Here is a 26,016-nt window from a genome sequence, read left to right on the forward strand (position 1 = left end):
ACCCGGGGAGCCCACCCAAGCCGGGAGAGGCCGCTTCGGCAGCTCCGAGCACAGAGGCCGCCCGGGAAGGCGGCGGGAAGCGCAGCTCGCAAAGCGCCCGCCGCGCCTGCGCAGAGCCGCCGCAGCGCAGGCGGGGCGGGGGTGGGCGGGGCCTGCCGCGGCCCTCGCCGGCTCCGCCCACCCTCCGGCCTCCGGGCTTCCCAGCAAGCTCTAGGACAGCGGAGGTGGGGAAAGGGGGTCATCGCGCCTGCGCGCTGGGAGGCGTGACCCGGGTGGGAAAGCCCTCCGCGTCCGCCATTTTGGCTGCCTCTGTCGGTCTGTTCAGTTACCACGTGAACCGCCGACGGAGACCCGTGGGGGGGGGGAGGCGGCGGCAGCGTTGAGTGAGAAAGGAAAAAACAGACGAGGAGGGGAAGGGGGTGTCGGGGCTGCGCGGCGCGGTGACACTCGAGGCCCGGAGGCGGCGGTGGGTCGGGGCGAGTCAAGGCTGAAGCAGCCAGGGGCCGGCGGCGGCGGCGGCGGCGGCGGCGGCGGCGGCGGCGGCCGGACACAGACTGACCGAGCCGGGCGGCGGCGGGAGCAGCGGGAGGAGCCGGAACGATGCCGGCCGTGAGCCTCCCGCCCAAGGAGAACGCGCTCTTCAAGCGGATCTTGGTGAGCGGGCGACGGCGGGCCGGCACCGGGAGGGCTCGGCCGGCGCCCGGGCCTGTCACCCCTCCCCTCGGCGCCGCCGGGACCGCGCCTCCGTGCCCCGGGCCGGCGGCCCAAGCCCCCCCGGCCTCGCCGCCGCCGCCCGGGTGCGCGTCCGCGTGCGCGCCGCGGAGGCCGGGGATCCGGAGTAGGCCCCTACCCGGCGCTCGGGCTCGGGCTCGGGCTCGCGGACGGCGGCGGCGGCGGCGGCGGCGGGCGGGCGGGCGGGCGGGCGTCCCTCCGCCGCGAGGGAAGGGAGGGCAGGCCCGGCGGGCGGGGGCCGCGGAGGGCGGGCGGGCGCGGCCCCCGGGCGGGAACAGGTGGTGCGGGTGCGGCGCCGCTCATTCATTGCCCGTGCGTCCTCCGCGCGGGAGGGATGCTCACCTGTCCCCGCCCGCCCCGGCCGGACGCCGCAGAGCCTCGGCCTCCCCGCGCTCGCTGCCTCGTCCCTGCACGGAGCTGGGCACGGACGGTGATTCCTCGGTCTCCCGAGCGGGAAACCGCCCCACCCCGCACCCCGCTCCCCGCACCCCGCTCCCCGCTCGCCCGCTCCCCCGCTCGCCCGGCCCGGGGCGGCCCGGGTGGAAGCGTAAAAAAGTTTACCGAGTTTTCGGTTGGAGACGTTGCGGACACGGATTTTCCCTTAGAGACCACAAAGCGTATGAACGCCGATGCAGAAAATCGAGCAGCCTGAGAACTTGGGAGACGGATCCTCCGGACTGTAGCTCACACTCCCTTGTTTTCCCTACATATTTCCTCTGTGTGCGGTTTGCTGCCCTTTTCTTTTCTTTTCTTTTCTTTTCTTTTCTTTTCTTTTCTTTTCTTTTCTTTTCTTTCTTTTCTCTTTCTTTTCCCCCTCCCCTCTGTCTCTCTCTCTCTCTCTCTCTCTCCCCCTCGGATACTAGCCATTGCAGGGATGTTTGGAGGCATTGTTTACGTTGCAGACTGTGTCTTGCGGCCCTGGCGCTAGAAGTTCATACGTTGTGGCCCATGTTTGTTTTGCCATTTTTAGCGTGTGGGTTGCCCGTCGGTGCACACGTTTCTTTGTGCAGAGAACGAGCTGTTTGCCAGACTTAAGAAAAGACTCTTAAAATTTGGAGGGTGTGTGCATGAATGAGCGTGTTGGCCGTTTTTCCGTCGTGATTGTTAATTAGCTTCACTTTGTTTGAAAAGTAGAACAGTTTTGGGCATCCCGTCTTCTGGAAATGGAAGGACTGATCCATCTTGAACTAACTTTGATTTTACGAAGATATCCAACGTGCCTTACGGATGGAGTCCATTTATGTCGAAAGATTTATCAGAAAGTCACATCCAGTATCGCATAGCTCTTTTACTTCAAAATCCTTATAGCTCTTTTTGGTTTAAGAATAACGAGTGTAGATGGGGGACTATGACATAGTTTTAACACAACAGTTTATTTTAAGTGTTTTAAAAGGCTGATTGGTGTGGAAGTTTGACTGTAATGTAGTTTTAGGATGAAAATTTGTCTTGAATCTTACTCCTTAACAGTCTTTTTTTTTTTTTTTTTTTTTTTGTGGAAAAAAATTCAAGCAGAAAAGTTGAGAGAAGGGTACAAGGAGCACTCCCAAACCCTTCAGCTAAATTTAGTATGTAACATTTTGCCAGATTTGCTTTCTCTCCCTTTCCGTGCACATAAGAGTAACTTGCAGACATAGAATCCCATCCATAAATGCTCCAGCAAGCATTTTCTGAGAACAAGGAAGTTGTCCTGTAGAGCCATAAGACTGTTAATGGTTACTCCCTATGGAGTATACAGTTGATATTAAAATTATCCCAATTGTTAGAGTAGCAGTTTTTGAAAAACCAAACTTTTTATTTGGAGATAACTGTAGATTTACATGTAGTTTTAAAGAATAATACAGAGATCCCTTGTACCCTTTCCCCAGTTTCCCCAGTGCTAATAATGTCTTGCTAAACTGTAGTTCATTATTGTAACATTTTGATATACTCTACCAATCTTATTTAATTTCTCCAGTTTACTTGTACTAATTTGTGTGTATAGAGTTCCATGCAGTGTTATCACAAGTGTAATTACATAACCACCACTACAGTCTGTATACAGAATGGTTCCTTCAGCACAAGGATCTTTCTGTTGCCCTTTTAGAACCACAGGCTCCCACCTCCTTTCTAGGCTCTCTACCCCCAAACTCTGGCAGCCGCTACTGTCATGTTCTGTATTTCTATAGTCTTGGTCATTTCAAGAATGTTTACTGAGAAGAATCATACACTATATAACTTTTAGGATTGGCCTTGGTTTCTTTTTTTTTTTTAATTTTTGATCTTGTTTTAATGCAATATAATTCCCTTGAGATTTATCTCAGTTGTTGGCTGTACCAATACTAGTTTGTGCCTTTTTATTGTTGAGTAGAATACTGTGATATGGATGTACCACAGTTCAGCTCTTCATAGAAAGCATTTTTTGATTAAGCATTTCACGTATTATTATTTTTTTTTTCTGGTTGTGATAGTGCGGCAGAACTTTTAAGTTCATTGCTAGAATCAAAGTGCTAAAGGAGTTACTAATGATACGGTATATGCAAAAGAAATGCAAAAATTGCTAAAGAAAAGGGGGTGTAATGTTCTTATTTTATTATATTAGGAATGAAGAAAGCATTCCTAACCAAAAGCATACTTAGTATTTGCTTTTTCACAGTTGTTTCTGCTTTCTCAGTTTTTATGGTAGGTTATAGCTCTTTTGATTTAAGCCCCATCACCTCTGAAAAGTTGGGCATATCTTAATGCCTGTAACCAGGTGTTAGGTTGGTAACTGTTAAATCATTCCACTAGTATTCACCTTTTGGGCTACTACTTTGTTAGTTGTACCATACTTGTTTGTAGTAGGTTCCTTTAGTAAATGTAGTTTGTATTTTAAATATTTAAATTTTTTTTTTATTTATTTACTTATGATAGTCACAGAGAGAGAGAGAGAGAGAGAGAGGCAGAGACACAGGGAGAGGGAGAAGCAGGCTCCATGCACCGGGAGCCCGATGTGGGATTCGATCCCGGGTCTCCAGGATCGCGCCCCGGGCCAAAGACAGGCGCCAAACCGCTGCGCCACCCAGGGATCCCCGTATTTTAGATATTTAAAACCTCAATTACAAAGTAATTTTATGTGTTAGCCTTAATTTTTCAAAGGAAACTCAAAAAGTTTGTGTAGTGGATTCACTTGGCTTGTTCTAGTTGAGGTGATATCTAAAACTCAGTTTGTTGCAAATTGGGCCCTTTTTTAAATGTATTACCTGTTTTCTGACTAAAGAATTGTAAATTGGTCAAAATGCCTACAAAATGTGTCTTGTCTATAATTTGTCTAGAGAAAGGGCAGGGGATTAATTTAATATGATATATCTATTCTGTATGGGTTTTAGTTTAAAGAACAGTTATGTGTGTTTACCAGAAGCGGTGTTTTTGTGGGCTTTTTGTTGTAATTATACACTATTTCAACAGTTTGGAAAACGAACTCATTAGAAAATGGTGACTTTGCCTACTCTTGATGGTTTGTTTACTTAAATAGTTTGAGGGAATAAACAGATTTTTACACGACTTTTTTGGGATCTAGGTTAAGGGTGGGGAGAATGAGTTGCTGAGGTGGAATGAGATTCACACCTTTTTAGATGTTAGCCCACTTGGACAAGTTGGATATACCCAAATGCTTTACACTCCAGTGTTACCAGCTTGATGACTATTGCTGCCACTGCTCTTCTTTTCCTAAGGTATTAATGTGAGGGCTAAAGTCCTAAGTTGGGAGTATTTAAAATATTAGTCTATTTTTGGACTTTTGCCTGAATGATTTATGTTGTTAGTTAAAAATCTAGAGGACAGAAATTATCTTTCCTAGAAAAGTGGTAAGAGAAGTTAGTATGGCAAGGTGATAATTTTTGTGATTTGCTGAAAACTTAGCATTTGTACTGCACGCACGATAGACCTTTCTGTAGTGATGGAAATGTCCTGTATCTGCTCTGTCCAATATGATAGCTATTAGTCACATGTGGCTGTTGTACACCTGAAATATGGCTAGTGCAATTGAGGAATTAAATTTTTAAATTAAGTTTAAATTCAAATAGCCACATGTGGTGGTATATGGTTACCTTTTTGGACAGTGCTCTTTGTGGATCCTTCTTTATTCTTAAAACTTCTCAAAAAAAAAAAAACCTTCTCAAGGTAGGGACATTTTTATTAAGGAAACAGACTGAGATTAAGGTTAAAAGCTTAGTGTTTAGATTCAAGAATCAATTTGTTTGTTAGCTCAGGGCATTTGTATCATATCTGCCTAGTGTTTGTCTATTTCGTGGGGGCGGGGGTGGGGAGGTATCCTATGGAGAGGGAGTTAGGTAAAAGTATTGTAATAATTGTAGGTTTGTAGGTGGCTAGATGTATTGTAGGTACCTGCACATTGTAGGCAGATTCATTCTTCGTGTCTTTCTTTTTTTTTTCTCTTCTTTTCTTTCTTTCAAGATTTTATTCATGAAAGACACAGAGAGGCAGAGACAGGCAGAGGGAGAAGCATACTCCCCCACAAGGACCCCGATGCAGTTCTGGATCCCAGACCCTAGGATCATGCCCTGAGCCAAAGGGAGATGCTCAACCACTGAGCCACCCAGGCATCCCATAGGCAAATTATTTCATGCAGTGTATTGCGTTTGGAAAAAAGTGCTCTTTCTACAGTTGGATGATACTTAGGTTGGATTTAGTTGCAGGTGAAATTAAGATTAGGAATTGTCAAGTAAATTTTCCGTATATATGTGGAAGTGCCCTTGACTTAAATTTCTATGTGACAATTCTAGTTTTGCAACTGAATGTGGACAGTAACCTTGAAACTGGTTTTAATATGCTTTTGGCTTCCCTGCATGTGTTCAGAATGTAACAAAGAAAAAAAACAAAGAAATGGAAACAAAGTTTTACCTGCTATGAAGTCCTTTTTCTTTTGCACACTGTAGGCAATCAAATGTTTAAGCTAGACTACATTTTTTTCCTGAAAGCGTCCTAGAAATTTTGCTCTAATGTAAATATACTATATTGTAAAATACACCAAATACTTTTTTTTTTAAGTCTGTAAAAATTTTAGGAGAAAAAAACTGTTTGATAATGTGGTGAATTCACGGTTTTGTTTTCCTTTTTATTTCTGCCCTAAATCCTTTCTGGAATGGGATGTAGTATGACTGAACAAAGATATATTTTTATTTAAATTGGCAAAGTGTGTAATTTTTATATTTATTATTATTTTTAAAGATTTTATTTATTTATTAATGAGACACACACACACACAGGCAGAGACACAGGCAGAGGGAGAAGCAGACTCCATGCCCTCATAGAGCCAGACGTGGGGCTCAATCTCATTCTGAGATCATGACCTGAGCTGAAATCAGGAGTCAGTGGCTTAACTGACTGTGGCACCCAGGCACCCCCAAAGCGTATATATTTATATATTTTTTTTTTCAAAGCGTATATATTTAAGTGGTTTATTGTGTTAGAAACCTGAAATGTTTCAAAAGTGATTCTTTTGGGTTGAGAGCAGGTTAAAGTACTTCTTTGTACAGATTATTTGGAGAATAGAGTACTCTGGTTTTAAAAAAAAGATTGACCACAGTTTAGTTTTTAATAGTTGTAGGCAACACTGTATGTTCAGAAAAGCATGCAAAAAGTTTAATAGGGAGATGAATTTAATGTTCAGTACTGTGGGTGTTTTAAAGGTTTGCAGTCTTGGGTCATTATTGGGGATTACACAAACTAAGTTTTCTGATGATAATAGAATTGCTATCCCAAGTTATTACTTTGAAGCACTGGTTAAAAGAGTTTCCACAGAGGCAGGCATGGTGCCCTATATGGCTGGAGGATTGGAGAACTACTGGCCAACCTGCTTTAGCTGAAGGGATCTCTTTGTTTAGCATGCATTATTTCCTTTAATATTTGTGCTTTTGACAATGCAGTTCACACAGAGCATTGATTCAAATATATCTTCTTGTTCATAAAAGTGTTTTTGGACATAAAAAGCTGGGTTATATAAGGGATCATATGCAAAGAACTGTTCAGAATTTTCTCCCCCACATACCTGCATGGCACATTTCTTCTCTTAGAATTCTGTTCAGATGTTCTCTGAATGTTTTATAGAGGCCTGCCTCAACCAGAAGCCCTCCTCAGCTCAATCTTATTTTCTTTACTTTTTTTTTCCTCTATAACACTGTATTGCCATATGACTTATATGAGCAAGTAACTTATCACTTGTCTTTTATAACTAAAATGTAGGTTTTATGATGACAGGGCCTTCTTTCTGTTACTGTACCCCCATTGGTTGAAATTGTGTACCGTAACAGACACACTGAATAAGTACTGGTTGCATAAAATGAGTGTTAAAACAGTGACAAGAGAGAAAGCTCTTTTGGATTATGTTCTTACATAAAGGTTTTTGAAAAAGGGAGTTACTGGGCCTTGGCATTGTAGATGGAGTACATTGTTACATGAGGTAATGGTAGGATGGCAGGCAGAACCTGTATTACCCGGTAAGACCTTAGAAGTTTCATTTACGGATGAATCATAGTATTAGCTTGTTTACATGGCCTTTCTCCAGTCGCAGAAGCATAATAAGAGGAAATTTTATTGTTTCTGTTTTGGTTGTTTTAGTACTGGAGGAAAAAAATGGCATCTGAATTAAATGAGGATGTTTGTTGTTAGGAGCCTGCTGAATCAGATAGTAAGGCTCAGTCATTTACAGTTTCATAAAGCTCTGCAACTGATTCTAACACAAGTTTGGGGGTGAGGACCAGTGCATATGCTATTATAAAAGGGGAAGGGAAAATTTTGTAGATTAGAGTTGCTTTGTGAGTGTTTTACAGAAAATGTAAAGCTCAACGTGAATTTTTGGAATTGGAAAGGTATGCTGGGAAGCTGGTGTACAGAGCAAGCCACATAATTAATCAGAGAGCCTGGCCAGCCATCAGTTTCCACATCTAAATACAACTTTGCTATTTATAGGTTGTAGTCCTGTTGAAGAGAGAAAAACTTAAGATTCTTATTGAAAAGTAGTTTTTTTTTTTTAAATTTTTATTTATTTATGATAGTCACAGAGAGAGAGAGAGAGGCAGAGACACAGGCAGAGGGAGAAGCAGGCTCCATGCACCGGGAGCCCGATGTGGGATTCGATCCCGGGTCTCCAGTATCGCGCCCTGGGCCAAAGGCAGGCACCAAACCGCCGCGCCACACAGGGATCCCTGAAAAGTAGTTTTGAAGAGCATGTCAGTTGCCAATGTTGATGGTAAGAAGAGCAAGTGAAGAGGTTTAAAAGAGTGATGGTTCCTAATAGAAGTATTAGGGTTTGGAAAGGAGGGAATTTTATGCCGTGATTGTATTCTTGACTTTTGAGAATTTCCCTGGAATATCAGCTGTATACCTAACATGTAAGCTGTTTTATAATGTGTGCTGTACAAACTTGTGTTGAAGTTATAACTTTCAAAAACTAGTTTAACTTGTTGCATATGGCTTTTCCCCCTTAAGTAAGATAGGAATTCTGTTGTTCACTACATAATTTGGAATTAAAATAATTCATCAAAATTTTAATTTAATAAATGCAATCTTTTTGGCTATTTAAAAGTAAAATAAAATTGTAGTATAGAAATAAATGAGGGAGTGGTTAGTATTTTTGTTGCCTGATATGCTCTATTCCACTGAAATTTTCTTTGGTTAGTATAACAGGAACACATTTTCAGTTGAGATAATTTGAAATTTCTGTCCAAGCCTACTGGGCAAATTATAATCTTATTCTAAGCCAATGATTTTTTTCCTTTTTCTTTTTTAACTAAGCCCTTCGCCCAAAATGGGGCTTGAACCCATGACCCCAAGATCAAGGGTTGTATGCTCTACCCACTGAGTCAGCCAGGCCCCTCTACCCAGTGATATTTTTAATCTTAAAGATTCCATTTCATTTCATTATGTAGGAGATTATTTAAATAATCCTGTGTGTTATCTGTAAGAGTTGTTCTGTCTACATATCTTGTATATAAAAGGAGAAATGAAAGTTTGCTTTTAAAAGTATAGACCTAGGGGGAAAAACCCCTTAAGGTTGGTTGTTTACTTCCACACATGGTTGTTCCAGTTAAAATTTTTTTTTTCTTCTTTTAATAATGGCTTCTACTTAGTCTGGTACTCTTTATTTTTCAGAGAGATCTCATTGGAGATTACAGGATCATCTTTGATTATCATTGCTTTGGAATTGAGTCAGAATCTTTAAGAAGAAGGAAAATGAAGTAAACTGGCATTTATTGAATATCTATTTTCACCCAGATTTTATGCTAAGCTCTTCTTACACATTAGCTGATGTAAATCTTCCATCTTTCCTTTAAGGAAAGTGTAATAAGTATAGCCAGTACTTACATTATTGTTAAGAGTAGATTTCTGATTGCTTTATATACAGTCACTTGTGCTGTATCGGGACAAATGAGTTCCTAAAAGTCACTATACTATGCAAAATTATGCAATTAAAACCACAGGGCTTATGGAAAAAATGGGGTTAGGCACAACACTCAGAAATTTCACTAGTGGAAAAAAAAGCAAAGGTAAGAACCGAATTAAAATGATAGCACAATTTTTACATATGTTAAATGGTTAACAAACACATAAATACTATAGAATAAATACTGCACTTTACTTTGGAAAAGACCAGAAGTTTGTTTGTGGAAGTGAGTGTCAGAAGGGTTGCAGTTTGTGAATTATTTTGAAGTAATGGATGGAAATTTATCTAAAATCTGAGGGAAAGTTGTAACACCAGATATGGATGGGTGTGGCTCATAACACAGAACTGATGTGATGTAGCTGCTAGACGTTTGAGGTGTATGTCTGTTCTTTACATGCCTATGTGGCTTGTTGCAGCTGAATGCAGTTTTCTTTATTTATTCAATTTATTTATTCAAACCTAGTACTTACATGGACAAAATCCCACAATTATGAAATTTGAAAATTAGTCTGTTCAGAATATTCCTTAATATGTCAGTCATGTTGGAACAAATGTGTTTTCCAATCAAGCATTATAGCAGAACTGACTCTACTTTATCTTACTTAGTGATGGAGTGGTCTGGGTAACTCTTCCTTCATTCTGGCATGTGATTATTTCCTAAGCTTGAACTTCTTGGGTTTAGAACCCGCGATAGTATCACATTCTTTGCCATCTTAGTTGCCACAGCCACTAAGAAGACTTAAACTTATTTCAGTGTTTTCCTTCCTTCCTTCCTTATTTATTTATTCATTCATTCATTCATTCATTCATTCATTCATTTATTTTAGTGTTTTCCTTCTTAAAGAAAAGCTTTGTTCCAGGCTATCAAAAGTTACTGGCCAATTCATCTTAAAGATTTTTTTTTTTTTGTGGGAAGACAGTATTTTAAAAACAAAATATTACACATTTCTTCAAGTGGTGTTTTGAAACAATTTTGATGTTCAGTGGAGTGAGCCTGGTGTGGAAAGAACAATAGAAGGATGGTGGGTTTGAATCCTGGCTCTGCTTTGTTTTTTATCCCTTACTCTCTTTAAGACTCAGTTTGGGGGATACCTGGGTGGCTCAGTGGTTGAGCATCTGCCTTTGGCCCAGGGTGCAATCCCGGAGTTCTGGGATTGCGTCCCGCGTCGGGCTCCTGGCATGGAGCCTGCTTCTCTCTGCCTGTGTCTCTTCCTCTCTCTATCATGAATAAATAAATAAAATCTTTAAAAAAAAAAAAGACTCAGTTTGCAAATCTGAGTAAAAACAGAGATAAAACAGTATTATTCTGACACACTTTACTGGTCAGGTAGTGAGCTATGTATAAAAGTGCCTGGCAAATGATAAAGCATGTGAATTAGTACTTGTTTTGTTGTAGGTGTAGTCTATTAAGAACTTCAGTTTTTTCATTGATCTCATTTTGTTTTATGTTATTATGTGTCTTATATTTCATTTGATTTTTTTGTTTTGTGTATTTTTCCGTATTTAGGAAGGTTTATATTTTTGTTCTAGTCAGTTATCTTTGTATTTTTACCTTTGAAAAGTTCCCTTAGTCGTCTTTTTTTTTTTTCTTCTTATTTAGGCTTTTGCTATTTGATTTGTTAGCTGTAAATTAAATGCATTCAGTCTCATTTTCTTATGTGTGAGGCAATGGATTTCTTCTGCTTTACTTCTTTTTCCATGTCTCTTTTTCTTTGACATTTTAAAGTTATTTTTAGGGTCCCTGAGTGGCTCAGTTAAGTGTCTACCTTCGGCTCAGGTCATGATCCCAGGGTTCTGGAATCAAGTCCTCCGTCGGGCACCCTGCTCCACAGGGAGCCTGCCTGTCTCTCTCTCTGCCTTTGCTGCCCCCCCCCCCCGCCCAAGTCTCTCATGAATAAATAAAAATCTTTAAGTAATTAAAAAATTAAGTTATTTTGCTGGTGAGAGTATGTCATTTTATATACTCTTCTTTCACCCTCATCAATATCTTTGTCTTAGATTTAGTTCTATGACTAAATTTAGTTTATATTCACAAGCAGACCTTTAGCTGAAGTTTTTTTTTAAGATTTTACTTATTCATGAGAGACCCAGAGAGAGAGGGCTCCCTGCATGGAGCCTGCTTCTCCCTCTGCCTGTGTCTCTGTCTCTCTCTCTCTGTCTCTGTCTCTCATAAATAAATAAAATCTTTAAAAAAAAATTATCGCTTATCAGTTCTATTTTATTTGATGATCTTTGCCCGTTGGATCTCCTTTTCCTATCTCTGTCGTTTCCTTTTCCTTTAATTTTCATCTTTTTTTCATTTATTTGAGAAGCATTCCTATTTTCTATCTCTTAGGATCATAGATCTCGAAGTTTTGTTTTCATTTCTGAGATGGAGTTGTCCTTTGTTTCTTTAGTTCAGTACCTGTTTTATATTTTATTATTGTTTGTCCATTTAAAATTTTGAACATCTGATTTGAAGTCTTTTATGTGTTTATTTGGTATATAATTATTTTTTTCCAGTTATTAAGGAGTAACTGACATACCTCACTGTAACTCATACAGCATTAATTAATTAGTGATGGAGTTGTATTACATGTTTCCCCTTTTTTTATCACTAGGCTTTTTCGGGTGTGTTTTAATCTGCCACAAGGTTTTTTTTTACTTTTTCCATATAAGTAACTTGGTATAGATGCTAGGTTCTTTTTTTTTTGTTCAGGTTATGATGGATTTTACTAGATCAACAGTATAGACCGTTTTATCTTTGGCTTGGGGTTTGTGTGGCTTCCTCAACCTCTTAGTTCAAGAGAGCACCCTCTTTCACTACAGCGAATCATTTTTTAAATAAATGTGTCTCTTCCACCTCTTTCCAATTGTTCTGTCATCATTTTAGTAGTCTTCATCTTCAGTGACTTCTCTGTGAGGCCTTCAAGTGTGAAGGTGCTCCTTCTCCTTGAAGGCTATGCTTTGCTAAAACCACTACCTTTGATTTTTCCCCCCCCAGTTTTTGTTTAAATTCCAGTTAGTTAACGTACTGTGTAATACTAGTTTCAGGTGTGCAATATAGTGATTCCACACTTCCATACATCGCTTGGTGCTCATCACAAGTACACTCCTTTTTTTTTTTTTTTTAAAGATTTTATTTACTTTTTCATGAGAGACACAGAGAGAGAAAGAGAGAGGCAGAGACACAGGCTGAGGGAGAAGCAGGCTCCACGCAGGGAGCCCGACGTGGGACTTGATCCCAGGTCTCCAGGATCCCTGGGCCAAAGGTGGCGCTAAACCGCTGAGCCACCCGGGCTGCCCACAGGTACACTCCTTAATCTCTATCACCTATTTCTCCCATCCCCCTGTCCACCTCCCCTGTGGTGACCATGGGGGAGGGGGTTAAGACTTATTTATTTATTCATGAGAGACACTGACTGAGAGAGGCAGAGACGCAAACGCAGGCTGAGATGCAGGCAGAGGGAGAAGCAGGCTCCTCGCAGGGAGCCCGATGTGGGACTCGATCTTGGATCCGGGATCATGACCTGGGCTGAAGGCAGCCGCCCAACTGCTGAGCCACCCAGGCGTCCCCATCAGTTTGTTTTTTGTAGTTAAAGAGTCTGATTCTTGGTTTGTGTCTCTTTTCCCCTTATTTGTTTGTTTCTTAAATTCCACATGAGTGAAATCACGTGATATTTGTCTTTCTCTGACTTATTTCACTTAGCATAATACATTCTAGTTCCATCCATGTTGCACGTGCAAGATTTCATTCTTTTTTATGGCTAAGTAATATCTTATTGTATATATATATATACCACATCTCTATCCATTCATCAGTCAATGGACATTTGGCTTCTTTCCATTATTTAGCTATTGTTGATAATGCTGCTATAAACATTGGGGGGTATGTGTCCCTTTGAAATAGTGTTTTTGTATTCTTTGGGTAAATGCCTAGTAGTGTAATTGCTGGATTGTGGGGTAGTTCTATTTTTAACTTTTTTTTGTTTGTTTTTTAAAGATTTTAGTTTTAAGTAATCTCTTTTTTAAGCAATCCCAACTTGGGGCTTGAATCCACAACCTTGAGATCAAGAGTTGCACACTCTACCAACTGAGCCAGTCAGGCACCTTTATTTTTTTAACTTTTCAAGAACGCTCCTATTTCCTACAGTGGCTGTACCACTGTGTGTTCCCACCGTAGGTACAAAAGGGTTGCCCTTTTGTCCACATCCTCGCCAATACCTGTTGTTTCTTACATTGTTGATTTTAGCCATTTGGACCCGTGTAAGGTGACAATATCTCCTTGTAGTTTTGATTTGCACTTCTCTGATGGTAAGTGATGTCCAGCATCTTTTGTGTCTGTTGGCCATCTGTTTGTCTTCTTTGGAAAAGTGTCTTTTCATGTCTTCTGCCTATTTTTTAATTGGATTATTTGTGTTTTGGGTGTTGGGTTTTTGTAAGTTCTTCATATCTTTTGGATACTAACCCTTTATTGGTATGTCATTTGTAAATATCTTCTCATTCAGTAGATTGCCTTGCTGTTTTGTTGATTGATTCTATCAATGTGCAGAAGCCTTTTATTTTGATTGTAGTCCGAATAGTTTGTTTCTGCTTTGGTTTCCCTTGCCTCAGAAGACATATTTAGAAGTTGCTACTGCTGATGTCAGAGAAATTACTGCCTGTGTTCTCTTCTCGTTTTATTAATTAATTAATTAATTAATTTATTTATTTATTTATTTATTTATGGTTTCATGTCTCACATTTAGGTCTTTCATCTCTTTTGAATTTTTGTGTATGATGTAAGAAAGTGGTCCAGGTTCATTCATTCCTGTGCATTTTACTGTCCAGTTTTCCCAACACCATTTGTTCAAGAGATGGTCTTCACAGACTTTTTTTTTTGTATTTTTATTTATTTATGATAGATAGAGAGAGAGAGGCAAAGACATAGGCAGAGGGAGAAGCAGGCTCCATGCACCGGGAGCCCGACGTGGGATTCGATCCCGGGTCTCCAGGATCGCGCCCTGGGCCAAAGGCAGGCGCCAAACCGCTGCGCCACCCAGGGATCCCTTCACAGACTTTTTGAGCCGCCTCCTCTTGACTCTAGTGGCCATTGCTCATCGATCATGTCTCTCAGGAGGTCTTCCTTTCAGGATGGGGCCTTTCAGGATGAGGGTGAATCCTAGTTAATATTAATATTACATGTATTCAGTCACCACTTCAACCCTGTTGTATTGCTCTTTTGGACAGTTCCCATTGAGGTGTCTGATCTTGGGTATTTATGCACATACATGTAAGCTGGAATTTTTAGCTGTCTTTTTTTTTTTTTAAGACTATTCATGAGAGAGAGAGAGAGAGAGAGAGAGGCAGAGACAAAGGCAGAGCGAGAAGCAGCCTCTCTGCAGGGAGCCCGACGCGGGACTCGATCCCGGGACCTGACCTGCTCCAAAGACAGACTCTCAACCACTGAGCCACCCAGGCTTCCCTAGCTGTCTCATCTTCTTAATAATGCTGGTTTTGTGTGATTTTGTTTGCTTTCTTTCTTGGTCTGTATGATTTTGATGAGGAGTTGTGGAGTGTTTAGAAGTTAGGGGGCAGTCATTATCCTATAAAGAATATATTTTTATTTTTAGGTGCTATGCTTGACAGTAATGGTGGTTTTTTAAATTACTGTTCAGATTTTATATATATAACTTGAACAAGTTTATTTTTTTTTTAACTATCAAACTTCTATAGATACTTTTGAGTTTTACTGAATTGTGTCCTCTTCCTAGCATTAGATTTCATAGCTTATAGCATTTCTTTAGCAGAATTCTATTGAAATCTTTAACTTCTTTCTCTGGTGACATAGCTTAATGCTGAAAAAAAGTAAGATAAAACACATTTTACAGTGCATTAACAGTGGCGTAGTATCCAGAAAGCAGATGGTGATTGTCACATTGAATTCTGCTGCTAGTAAGGCCATATCTAATTTTAACTTTTGGGTCCAAAACTTAGTTGTAGACCAATGACTCCCTCAGGCTGATCGGCTACAAGAATATTGGTGTAAAATTCCCACAGATCTTTCTTTTATTCTGAGATTGTGTATTTGTTCCTTTTGTTTGTTTTTATTTTATTTTTTTTAAGATTTTATTTATTCATGAGACAGAGAGGCAGAGGGAGAAGCAGGCTCAACTGCTGAGCCACCCAAGTGCCCCTGTTTGTTCCTTTTAAAGGACTGACAGGCCTTTGATTTTGTCAAATATTAATGACAGATTTTTTAAAAAAATATTTAGAAAAAACAAAATTTAGCAACCTCATTTAAATTATCCTTTTTGTGTGTGTGTGGAGATTTTACTAGTTTTGAAAAAATGTACAAGTATGGAAACAATACTGTCTCAGCCTCAGAGAGAAGCCCAGATTGTTGAAGGACTTAAAACTTTCATATGAGGAACAGTTAAAGAACAAAGATGATAAGCTTGAAAGAGAAAACTGAACTCTTAGAGCTAAAATCAGTAAGCAGAAGTTAGAGTGAGATAAAGTTTGGCTCAGTATATATGAAAATGATTTAATAAAGAGTGAGCTGGCAGTAGACAGGAGCTGTGTGACCTCTTTTGCGACATTGAAGGTCTCCTCCAACTGGAAACTATAAAGTAGCCTTGACTTGGTTAGTCTTCCGTCTTATCTCAGTGGATCTTCGTTTTGCTTTTTTATTGTAGAAGAGAAACGTTGTAAAAAATAGCGTAAAACTAGGAGGAGAAAAGTCATCCACAGGATTTGTTTTCACGGTTGTAGTTTGTCAGAAATTATCTGATATGAGAAGGACAACATAATGTCTGCAAGTGGGAGTTCCAACTACAGTAATATTAAGAAAGGGAGGATAGACCCTATGTTCTTTTGTTTTTTAAATATTTATTTATTTTTAAAGATTTTATTTATTCATGAGAGACACAGGGAGAGGCAGAGACACAGGCAGAGGGAGAAGCAGGCTCCCCACAGGAGCCCGATGTGGGACTCGATCCCAGGACCCTGGAATCACAACCTAAGCCAAAGGCAGATGCTCAACCACTGAGCCACCCATGCCCTAGAGATTTATTTTAGAGAGAGAGAGTGCAACAGGAAAGCACAGAGGGAGAGGAGACTACTGAGCACGGAGCCCAACTTGGGACTTGATCTCCTGACTCTAAGATCATGACCTGAGCCAAAACCAAGAGTTAGATGCTTAACTGTGCCACACAGGCACCCCTCTGTGTTTTCTTAAAAAAAAAAAAAATTCTCAAAAATTAAAGTATAACTTACAGTAAAATGCACAGGTGTCGAGTAGACTGTTTTATTAGTTGTCTTGAAGGTAGTGTTCTATTCATTTTGAGAATTGCATATACCCCAGGATGCCTGGTTGGCTCAGAGGTTGGGTGTCTGCTTTCGGCCCCTGTTGTGATACCAGGATCCGGGATCGAGTCCCGCATCGGGCTCCATGGGGGTAGCCTGCTTCTCCCTCTGCCTGTGTCTCTGCCTCTCCCTGGGTGTCTCATGAATAAATAAATAAAATATTAAAAAAAAATAAAGAATTGCATATACCCCATTCAAGATGTAGAATATTTCCATCATCTCAGACCCTTTGTTCCCCTTAATTGTATAGTTTGATTTAGTTTCTGATTTCATATTTCCTGCATTTGGTCAGGCTGGGTCAAATCTAAATATTGTAAGCTGTAACTGATATCGTAGTGCTTTATTAAAACTTAAGAATTTTTTTTTGTAAGTAAACTCTACCCTCGTCGTGGGGCTTGAACTCACAACCCCCAGCTCAAGAGTCACGTGCTCCACTGATTGAGCCACCTAGGTGCCCCTATTTAAACATTTTTATTGAGTGCTTATTCATGTTCTTTATATATGTTTGCATTCACTTCTCACAACCCTGCACAGTTGAGGCTGCTGTTAGGCCATTGATACAAAGCTGTTTATTAAGTGGTTGCTAAGATTTGAACTCCAGACCATTGTTGTCCAATAGAATTTTTTGTAATGATGGAAGCATTCTATATCTGAGTTTCTAGGACATTAGCCACTGTTCACATGTGGCTGTTCAACACCTGAGGTAATGGGTAGTGTGACTGAGGAACTTTTATGAATTTTAATTTTTTTTTTTTTTCTAGAAGAGAGAGTGGGGAGAGGCAAAGGGAGAGGAGGAGAGAGGGAATTTTAAGCAGGCTGTACGTTCAGCGTGAGCCCAACTTGGGGCTCGATCTTACAACCCTGATATCGTGACCTGAGCTGAAATCAAGAGTCAGATGCTTAACTGACTGAGCCATCCAGGTGCTCCTGAAGAGTTTTAACTTTTATTTAATATTGATGAACTGAAATGTTAAATGGCTACAGCTCTAACCTCTGACTCCTAAGGCTTTTTGTGCCCTCTCCATACCTTTCTGCTCTACAGCAGTAGAACCACTAAAGTAGCTCCAGTACACTGGCACTAAGTGCTAGTCAGGCTCCTGGAGAGTGAAGAAATGAAATGCTCCTTGTTTTGCTTTTGGCATACCCAAGACTCGTTTTCTTTTTAACTTTTTAATTGTGAAAAATTTCAAACAAATGGAAATAAAATAATGAACCTACCTCCTAATTTCGACAGCTACCAACTTTTGGTTCATTCTTTTTCTTTTTTTAAAGATTTTATTTATTCATGAGAGACACAGAGAGGGAGAGGGAGAGGCAGAGACAGGCAGAGAGAGAAGCAGGCTCCATGCAGGGAGCCCAATGTGGGACTCCATCCCTGGACTTCAGGATCACCACCTGGGCTGAAGGCAGGCGCTCAACCACTGAGCCACTCAGAGGTCCCTGGTTCATTCTTTTTCATCTGTGACCTCTCCCGCCTGGATTATTTTGAAGAAATCCCAAGCATCATTTCAACATGATTGACTTTTAAAGCCTAGTTTGGCTTTTATCATTTAGGTTGGTTTGAAGCTGTGTTCCTTTTAATCAGTTTCAAAGAATGAAATGTTTTTGCATTAGTTGAAGGAAAGCAATGGAAAGATATAATACTACAGAAAATCAAACAATCTTAATGCCAAATCTAAATTTTATGTACAGTTTTTGCCTAGTTTCTGTATATGTCCTGTGATAGTTCCCACTTCTGGGGAACTTTTTTCCCTGTAACAAGGATTTGGAAAAGGATGATGAAGTTTCTTTCTGCAGTAGATAAACTTGTGTAGTTTTTCTGGGCTTTTCACAGCTTGTCCAGCTATTCTATTCTGTGTATTTATTTTTGTTTACCTTTTAAAGATTTATTTATTTCAGAGAGCGCTTATGCGAGTGGACAAATGGAGGGAGGGACAGAGGGAGAGTCTTCAAGCCAGCTCCTCACTGAGCACGGAGCCCCATGTGGGGGCTCGATACCATGCTCCGTAAGACCATGACCCAATCCAAAACCAAGAGTCAGTTGCTCAACTGCCTGGGCTGCCCAGGTGCCCCCAGCTATTCTATTTATACAAACAGCCACCTATTTTGGAGATTTCTTAACTGTTTTCGCATTCATTTTATTTTGTGTATATATTTGTGTGCATGTGTTTATTTATCTGTGTGTGCATGAGAGAGAGCATGAAAGTGGGAGGATGCAGAGGGAAAGACAGAGTCCCAGGCAGGCTCTACCCCAGCGCGGAGCCCACTGGAGGGTTCGGATCCCACGGCCCTGCGATCATAACCCAGCGGAAATAGAGTCAGACACTTAACCAACTGAGTTACCCAGGCGCCCCAACCTCCTTCGTAATCTTATTAGTCAAATTAGAGATCATTTTTCTAGGAAGAACAGTGGAACAATTTTCAGTATTATGACAAAAGTTCTGTTTCTTAATATCAGTTTAATCTGCTGTGATCTCATAGTACCATGGTGCCTCAGCATGGTGCTGATGACCTATGCTGGGCCATCAAAAGGATCCCCTTCTGGGATTTCTCTGCCACAGGTGCCCAAGGCTGTGTTCGTTTTTAAAAAAATCTCTTCTCTCTCTGTTCTTCATATTGGATAAATTTTATTTATAGATCTACCAGTACATTGATTCTTTCCTGTTGTCTTCATTCTGGTATTAAGCTCATATGATGAGTTTTTTTATCCTCCTAAAAAAAAAAGTGTTGCAAAGTGTTCAGTAATTGCTTCCTCTGTTATTTTTAAATAAATCTCTCTTATCTCCACATTGGTATCTGTAAATTGTCTTTTTCTTGCAAGTTGAGATTTTTCCTGTCTCTTCACATGCCATATAATTTTGGATTTTATCTTGGACAATTTGAATATCAGCTTACCAGACTCTGGGTCTTGTTGAGAGCCTGTGGAGAATGTTAGTTTTGTTTTAGCAAATCTGGTTAGATTCAAACTGCAAATCTCAACTCTTTGGGCTGTGGTTCTAATGGCAGTACAGTTTTTAAAATCTTTGTAGTCAGTTTTAAAATCGTGCTGGTGTGTCACATAGTACCTAGTCTGAGTCCTGGACAGTGTATCTGTTAGTTCAGTTCTCAGTCTTTGGTGTCATCAATAGGATCAGATCTATGCATGCACATTTTAGAGGTGAAACATGGAGTTCATAAATAACTTTATGGGGTTGCCTTCTCCAGTTTCTCTTTCTCTGTGATATTCTTGATACTTTGTTTCCCTGAGTTGTCTTTTTTCATCCTCTGGCTAGAAAGCTGGGGTTCTAGTTTCCTTCACTATACTATGCACTTTTGTGATTATGCCTTTGTCTGGCTAGAGCTTTTCAAATTCATTGATCTCCAAGAACTAGCTTTTAGTTTCAGTGATTTCCTCAGTTTTTCTTTTTTCTCTTTCATTGATTATGCTCTTAACCTTTTTTGTTTCCTTTCTGCTTACTTGGAGTTTAATTTGCTCTTGTTTTTCTAATTTTTTTAAGGTAGAAGCTGAGATAATTGGAGATCTTTTATAATAATAGGCTTTTTTCTAACTAGTTTTATAATTTTCTCTTTTGTTACTTTTCAGCATTGGATTGTGATGTGTACCTGTTCCCCTCCCATCTTTTTTCAATTTCTCCTGCTTGTGGTTTGTTGAGATTCTTTGATCTGTGGATTTAGAGTTTTCATCAATTTTGCAGTTTTTTATATTTATCCCATTTTAATCTTTTTATCTTTTAATAGTCCTGTTACAGTATATGTTATACGGTTAGACTACTTGATATTGTCCCACAGGTCATTGAGTTTCTCTCTTTTCTCTCCTTCCTTCCCCCTTCGTTTTCCCCTTTGAGCTTCCATTTTGGATAATTTTAGTTACATGTTTTCACTTTCACTGAAGTCACTTTAAGTTCTCTCAGTGGTTTTACATTCACTATATTGGCTTCAAATTCACTGCAGTGTCTAATATTTTAAGGCTATATTACCTTTTCATTTTTTGGTATTTTTTTATTCTACAGGGTCCATTTTTAAAAGATTTTATTTATTCATGAGAGACAGAGAGAGAGAGAGGCAGAGACACAGGCAGAGGGAGACGCAGGCTGCATGCCGGGAGCCCGGTATGGGACTTGATTCTGGGAATCCAGGATCACATCCTGAGCTGAAAGCAGATGCTTAACCCCTAAGCCACCCAGACATCCCAAGGTTTTATTTATTTGAGAGAGAAAGAGAGTGTGAGCAAGGGGAGGGGCAGAGGGAGTCAGAGAAGCAGACTCCCTGCTGAGTAGGCAGCCCCACTCAGGACCCAGGCCCCTGGGATTGTGACCTGAACTGAAGGCAGACGCTGAACCGACTGAGCCACTCAGGTGCCCTATAGTGCCCCCCCCCTTTTTAAAGTTTTTACTTTTTTTTTTAAGTATGTATGTATGCTTTTATAAAGATTTTATTTTTAAGTAATATCTATACCCAACGTGGGCTTGAACCCACAACTGCAAGATCAAAAGTCTCAGGTTTCACAGACGGAGCCAGCCAGGTACCCCTCTTTTCTTTAATTTTTTTTTTCCTTTTTTTAAGTGAACTCTCTCCCCAGAATGGAGCTTGAACTCACAACCTTAAGATTGAGTCTTCCCCCCCCCCCCCCTAAGATTGAGTCTTAATGCTCTAACAACTGAGGCCAGCTTGGTGCCTCCCCTAGCGCTTGCCAACAAGTTTCCATTTTTCTATTGAGATTTTTCTGTTTTTCTGATTGGGCCCATGTTTTCCTTTCAGTCCTTTTATATTACCTACTAGTTAACTTTTAAAATCTTTGCCTCTTCCATCATCATTATTTTTGCATTTCTGTTGATTTTGTTTTCCCTATAGGTCATGGGTCGCAGTTTCTGCTTTTTCACCTTTCTAATAATTTTTGTTTTTTCATAGTATTGAATATTGCAGACACTAGGATATTGAATGTCTGGGTCCTATTGTCTTTCTTAGTAGAGTTTTGTTTTGATAGACCATTAATTTGCTTCTGCATCAGCTACTCTCCGGGGCTTGTTTTAAGGCTTTAATAAAAGTGGATCTAGCTTAGCCTTATTCCTAAAATGCAGACTTTTTAAGTCTCTACTAAATCTTGGAGTATTTAATGAAGTTTCTAGCTGGATATTAGGAACTAAGATGTCTCCTCCCATCTTTGTATGAGCAGTAATAGTTGTTCCACTCATGTGGTTGGTAGTTGTCTTTGCCTACCTTTAGTAGAATCTTTCAATGAACCCACTCAGTTTAATATTTGACAAAAGATTCAGGGGTGCCTGAGTGGCTCAGTCAATTAAGCATCCAGCTCTTAATTTTGGCCCAAGTCATGATCTCAGGGTTGGGAGATCTAGCCCTGTGTAGACCCTGCGTAGACTTTCTGGTACTCTGCCCCATACCCTGCGTAGACTTTCTGGTACTCTGCCCCATAAATTCTAGTTACTGTAGCACTTTCTAATTCAGATTATTTGTTTAGATTGCTGAGACTGCCATGTTCTGTTTGCGCTGCGCCCCCCCCCCCCCATTCTACAGTCTGGAAAATGCCCTTAGGCAGAGAAAAGGATTTTCTTGGGATTTACCTTGATTCCCTTCTGAGATCACAGTCTTGTATTGGCTCTCATCCAACATCTGGAAATAATTATTTCATATTTACTTACTAGTTTTATGCTTGGCAGAAGTTTCATATTTTTCTTTTTTTTTCCCCAGGAGTATTATTTATGTTACTTACTCTTATACATTTGGAAGCAGGAATATCAGTGTATGGTACCATCAGTTAGCACATGGGGTTTTTTATCTATTAGAACAATTTATTCTAATTATATCCTATTTTGCTCTACTATTTCCTTTTTTGTTTTTAAAGATTTATTTATTTATTTTTAGAGAGAGAACAAGCACAATTGGGAGAGACAGAGGGAGAAAGAGAGAGAATCTCAAGCTGACTCCATGCTCAGCATGGAGCCCAATGTGGGGCTCTATCCCACAACCCTGAGACCACCAGCTGAGCCAAAACCAAGAGTCAGAGGATTAATCAACTGTGCCACCCAGGCACCCCATGCTTTACTTTTTCTAGAGCGTAGTGTTAATATTATAAAATTTAACTCCTAATAGAAGGTAATGGTCTACAATGTTCTAGTATTTTTGGAAATATTATGTCTAATTTTGATTTAACATATATCCATTTTATAGGCAAGAGAATAGAGCACTGTGGCATTCATTCCATACCAAGGGAAACCGGAAACCCCTCTAGTTCTGAAATTTCAAGAACTACCAAATATAGGAGTTTTAGAGATAAGATTGTAGAATTAAGTAGGATGCTGGGCTGGGCTTGAACTCATGCTGGGCTTGAACTCATGACCCTGAGATCAAGACCTGAGCTGAGATCAAGAGTTGGATACTCAACTGACTGAGCCACCCAGGTGCCCCTGTAGACTTGAATTTTTATTTAGTTGGATGGTTCCACTGTACCGAACTTACTATCTCTGCCTACCATGTTGTTTTATAAAACCTATTTTAAATGAATTGAATGTGAAACTTTTTCCTCAAAGTATACTATATAGTGTTTTGTATTTTTCTTTTCCTAAGTAAAAGTCAGTTCCCTAAAAACTTACTTTCAGGAGTTGGTTAAGGCATTAAAAATCTTATCATAAAAAAAAATAAAAATCTTATCATGATACCTTCCTTCTTTATAGTTCTATAGAATTAACTTTAGTGAGGGATCCCTGGGTGGCGCAGCGGTTTGGCGCCTGCCTTTGGCCCAGGGCGCGATCCTGGAGATCCGGGATCGAATCCCACATCGGGCTCCCGGTGCATGGAGCCTGCTTCTCCCTCTGCCTGTGTCTCTCTGCCTCTCTCTCTCTCTCTCTCTCTGTGACTATCATAAATAAATAAAAAAAATAAAAAAAAAAGAATTAACTTTAGTGATAGTGTTATGTGGGATTTTGAAAAATAAGCAAATCTTTTTTTTTTTTTCACTTTGCACATCTATTCTTTTTTGAGTGGTTCAAGAAAGGACCTCATATTCACTTATATTTTAAGGCTGCTTTGTAAGATACCATTTTAAAAATTGTGTGTTCAAGCTGAATTATACATAGAGCTGGTCTTATATTTGGGGGAAAATTGTTGAATGAAATATGATATACTACTATTTCCTATTTTTCTTTTCTTTTCTTTTTTTTTTTTAAGGTTTTATTTATTTATTCATGAGAGACACACAGAGAGGCAGAGAAGAGAGAAGCAGTCTCCATGCAGGGAGCCCGATGTGGGACTTGATCCTGGGACTCTAGGATCCTGCCTTGAGCCAAAGGCAGATGCTTTAACTGCTGAGCCACTCAGGCATCCCCCTATTTTTCTTGTTAAAACAGTTTGCCACTAGAGTTTCTCTTGGGGCAAGAGCAGAAATTTTAAGGAAATTCTTTGGTACAAACTAAGTTGGATATTTCTTGTTACTTTTTTCTATTAAATTAGAATACTACTCACTCATTTGTAATGAGTGACCTGTTGTAGAAGTAGTGCTTTTAGGAGAAAAGAGATCCTTCTCTTATGGGATCATTTCCTTAAGTACACACTGATTCTTGAGTATGAAGAAATGAATTCTTAGCAGTTTTTTGGAGGAGTATGCCATTCTGAGTTATTTCTGCAGGTCACATTAACAGATAATTTAATAACATTGAATATCATTTTAATATGGAAGACTGCCAGATTTCATTAATTGAGAACACAATCATTAGGAATTGAAACTTAATTAGTTGCTGGTCTGAAATGTGATAAAATGAAAAGCTAGGGTAGTATATAGTATTACACATTTAAAGAAAGTGGAGTTTGGTTTTTAATTTTTATTTGGTAAACTCTGTTATTTGGGGAAATTATCCAGTTAGTTAATTATTCTGTGTGTATTCATTTTTCTCACTTTGCTTTTATCATTTTTATTGCCCATTTAGGGTAGCACAGTCTGTTGCTTTTAGCTATGTCATGATTTTAGGGTCCTAAGATCAAGTCCCAGGTTGGGTCCTGCACTCAGAGGGGAGTCAGCTTGAGTTTCTTTCTTTGTCTGCCTCTGCTTCCCATCATACAACTCTCTCTGTCTAAATAAATCTTTAAAAAAATAAAGTAGAAACAAGATAAATGTTTAAATTTGATTAGAAGATCTGTTAAAATACTATAGGCTTTTACGTTTTTATTAATTTTTCTGTAGGCTCCATGCCCAACATATGGCACTTAAACTCAAAAACCTGAGATTGAGAGAGTTGCATGCTCTATTAATGGAGCCAGCCAGGCACCCCAAAACTGTAGGCCTTTTTTTTCTTCTTAAAGAGAGCATGACACTGGTGTGTGGGGATGGAGAAAGAGAGGGAATCTTAAGTAGACTCCACACCTAGCACAGATGTGGGTCTCCATCTCAGGACCCTAAAATCATGACCTGAGCTGAAATCAAGAGTCAAACACTTAATTGACTGAACTACCTAGGCGCCCTCCCACAAACTAAACCCTCTAATAACATTTCTGTTAATAAAATTTCTGTATATGATGGAAGGAGCTCTCATCTGGGCCTTGGAGGGCTGCGAATGTAGTCTCAATTTTGCTACTAACTAGGTAAATTGCTTGTTTTCTTAATCTTGTACAATAAGGATTGAACCTTTTATGCTGTTTACAGGAGTATCATGAAGATTAAATGAGATGTTAGTGTGAAATCCCTTTGAAAAATGTGGTGCTGTAAACAATGTAAGGTATTTCCAATAAGACCAAGAGAAAAAACAACTGGAATCCTGAGTATATTAAGTTCAACTGTACAAAATAAAGTCACATTGTGCATGTCAAGTAAGAATATAAATATTATTTTTATATGCTTGTTATGAATTATTTATACAGGTTCACATTTATACTATAAGACAATAGACTATTCTGTAGTTTTTGGATTAAAACCTTGTTTAAAAATCAGAATGTTAAAAAAAAATCAGAATGTTAATAACAATTGCCTCTGTAATGAGATCTAGCTTAATTTTTTCTCTTTCTCTCTGCTGCCTGTCTGCTTTCTACAGTGGCTTTATATTACTTGTGTTAGAAGTTTTCTTTCTTTGTCTTTTTTAAGAAGTTTTCTTTTTAAAAAATCCTTTTCTCTTTTATCGTAATTTTTTTTTTCTATTGTACACTACTGAACTGTAGTAGAAAGATAGTTAAAATGACTAGGTGTAATGGCTCTGAATCCGGATAGTCTGGGCTTAAATCTTTTTTTCCCATCACTTAGCTGTGTGACTTTAGCCAAATAATATAATGTCCCTGGACCTCAGATATCTCATCTAAAATGAGTATAAAGGGGATCCCTGAGTGGCTCAGCGGTTTGGAGCCTGCCTCTGGCCCAGGGCGTGATCCTGGGGTCCAGGGATCAGGTCCCACATCGGGCTCCCTGCATGGAGCCTGCTTCTTCTCCCTCTGCCTGTGTCTCTGCCCCTCTGTGTGTCTCTCATGAATAAATAACTAAAATATTAAAAAAAATTAGTTGGGAAATAAAAAAAAATAAATAAAATGAGTATAAAATTTCATTC

General features: G+C 39.8%; 1 protein-coding gene across 2 annotated transcripts in view; it reads left to right on the top strand.

Annotated features, from left to right (window-relative positions):
- Positions 1-322: 322 nt before the first annotated feature.
- The window catches only part of NAA15 (N-alpha-acetyltransferase 15, NatA auxiliary subunit), an 82,995-nt gene continuing 57,301 nt past the window's right edge, over positions 323-26,016 (top strand). For both annotated transcript variants that reach the window (XM_055317025.1, XM_055317026.1), the window contains exon 1: positions 323-654. In XM_055317025.1, the coding sequence (XP_055173000.1) occupies positions 601-654 (54 nt within the window). In that variant the 5' untranslated portion in view covers positions 323-600. The remainder of the gene's footprint in view (positions 655-26,016) is intronic.

Source organism: Nyctereutes procyonoides, unplaced genomic scaffold, assembly GCF_905146905.1.
Source record: "Nyctereutes procyonoides isolate TBG_1078 unplaced genomic scaffold, NYPRO_anot_genome, whole genome shotgun sequence".
NCBI classification, from domain to species: domain Eukaryota; kingdom Metazoa; phylum Chordata; class Mammalia; order Carnivora; family Canidae; genus Nyctereutes; species Nyctereutes procyonoides.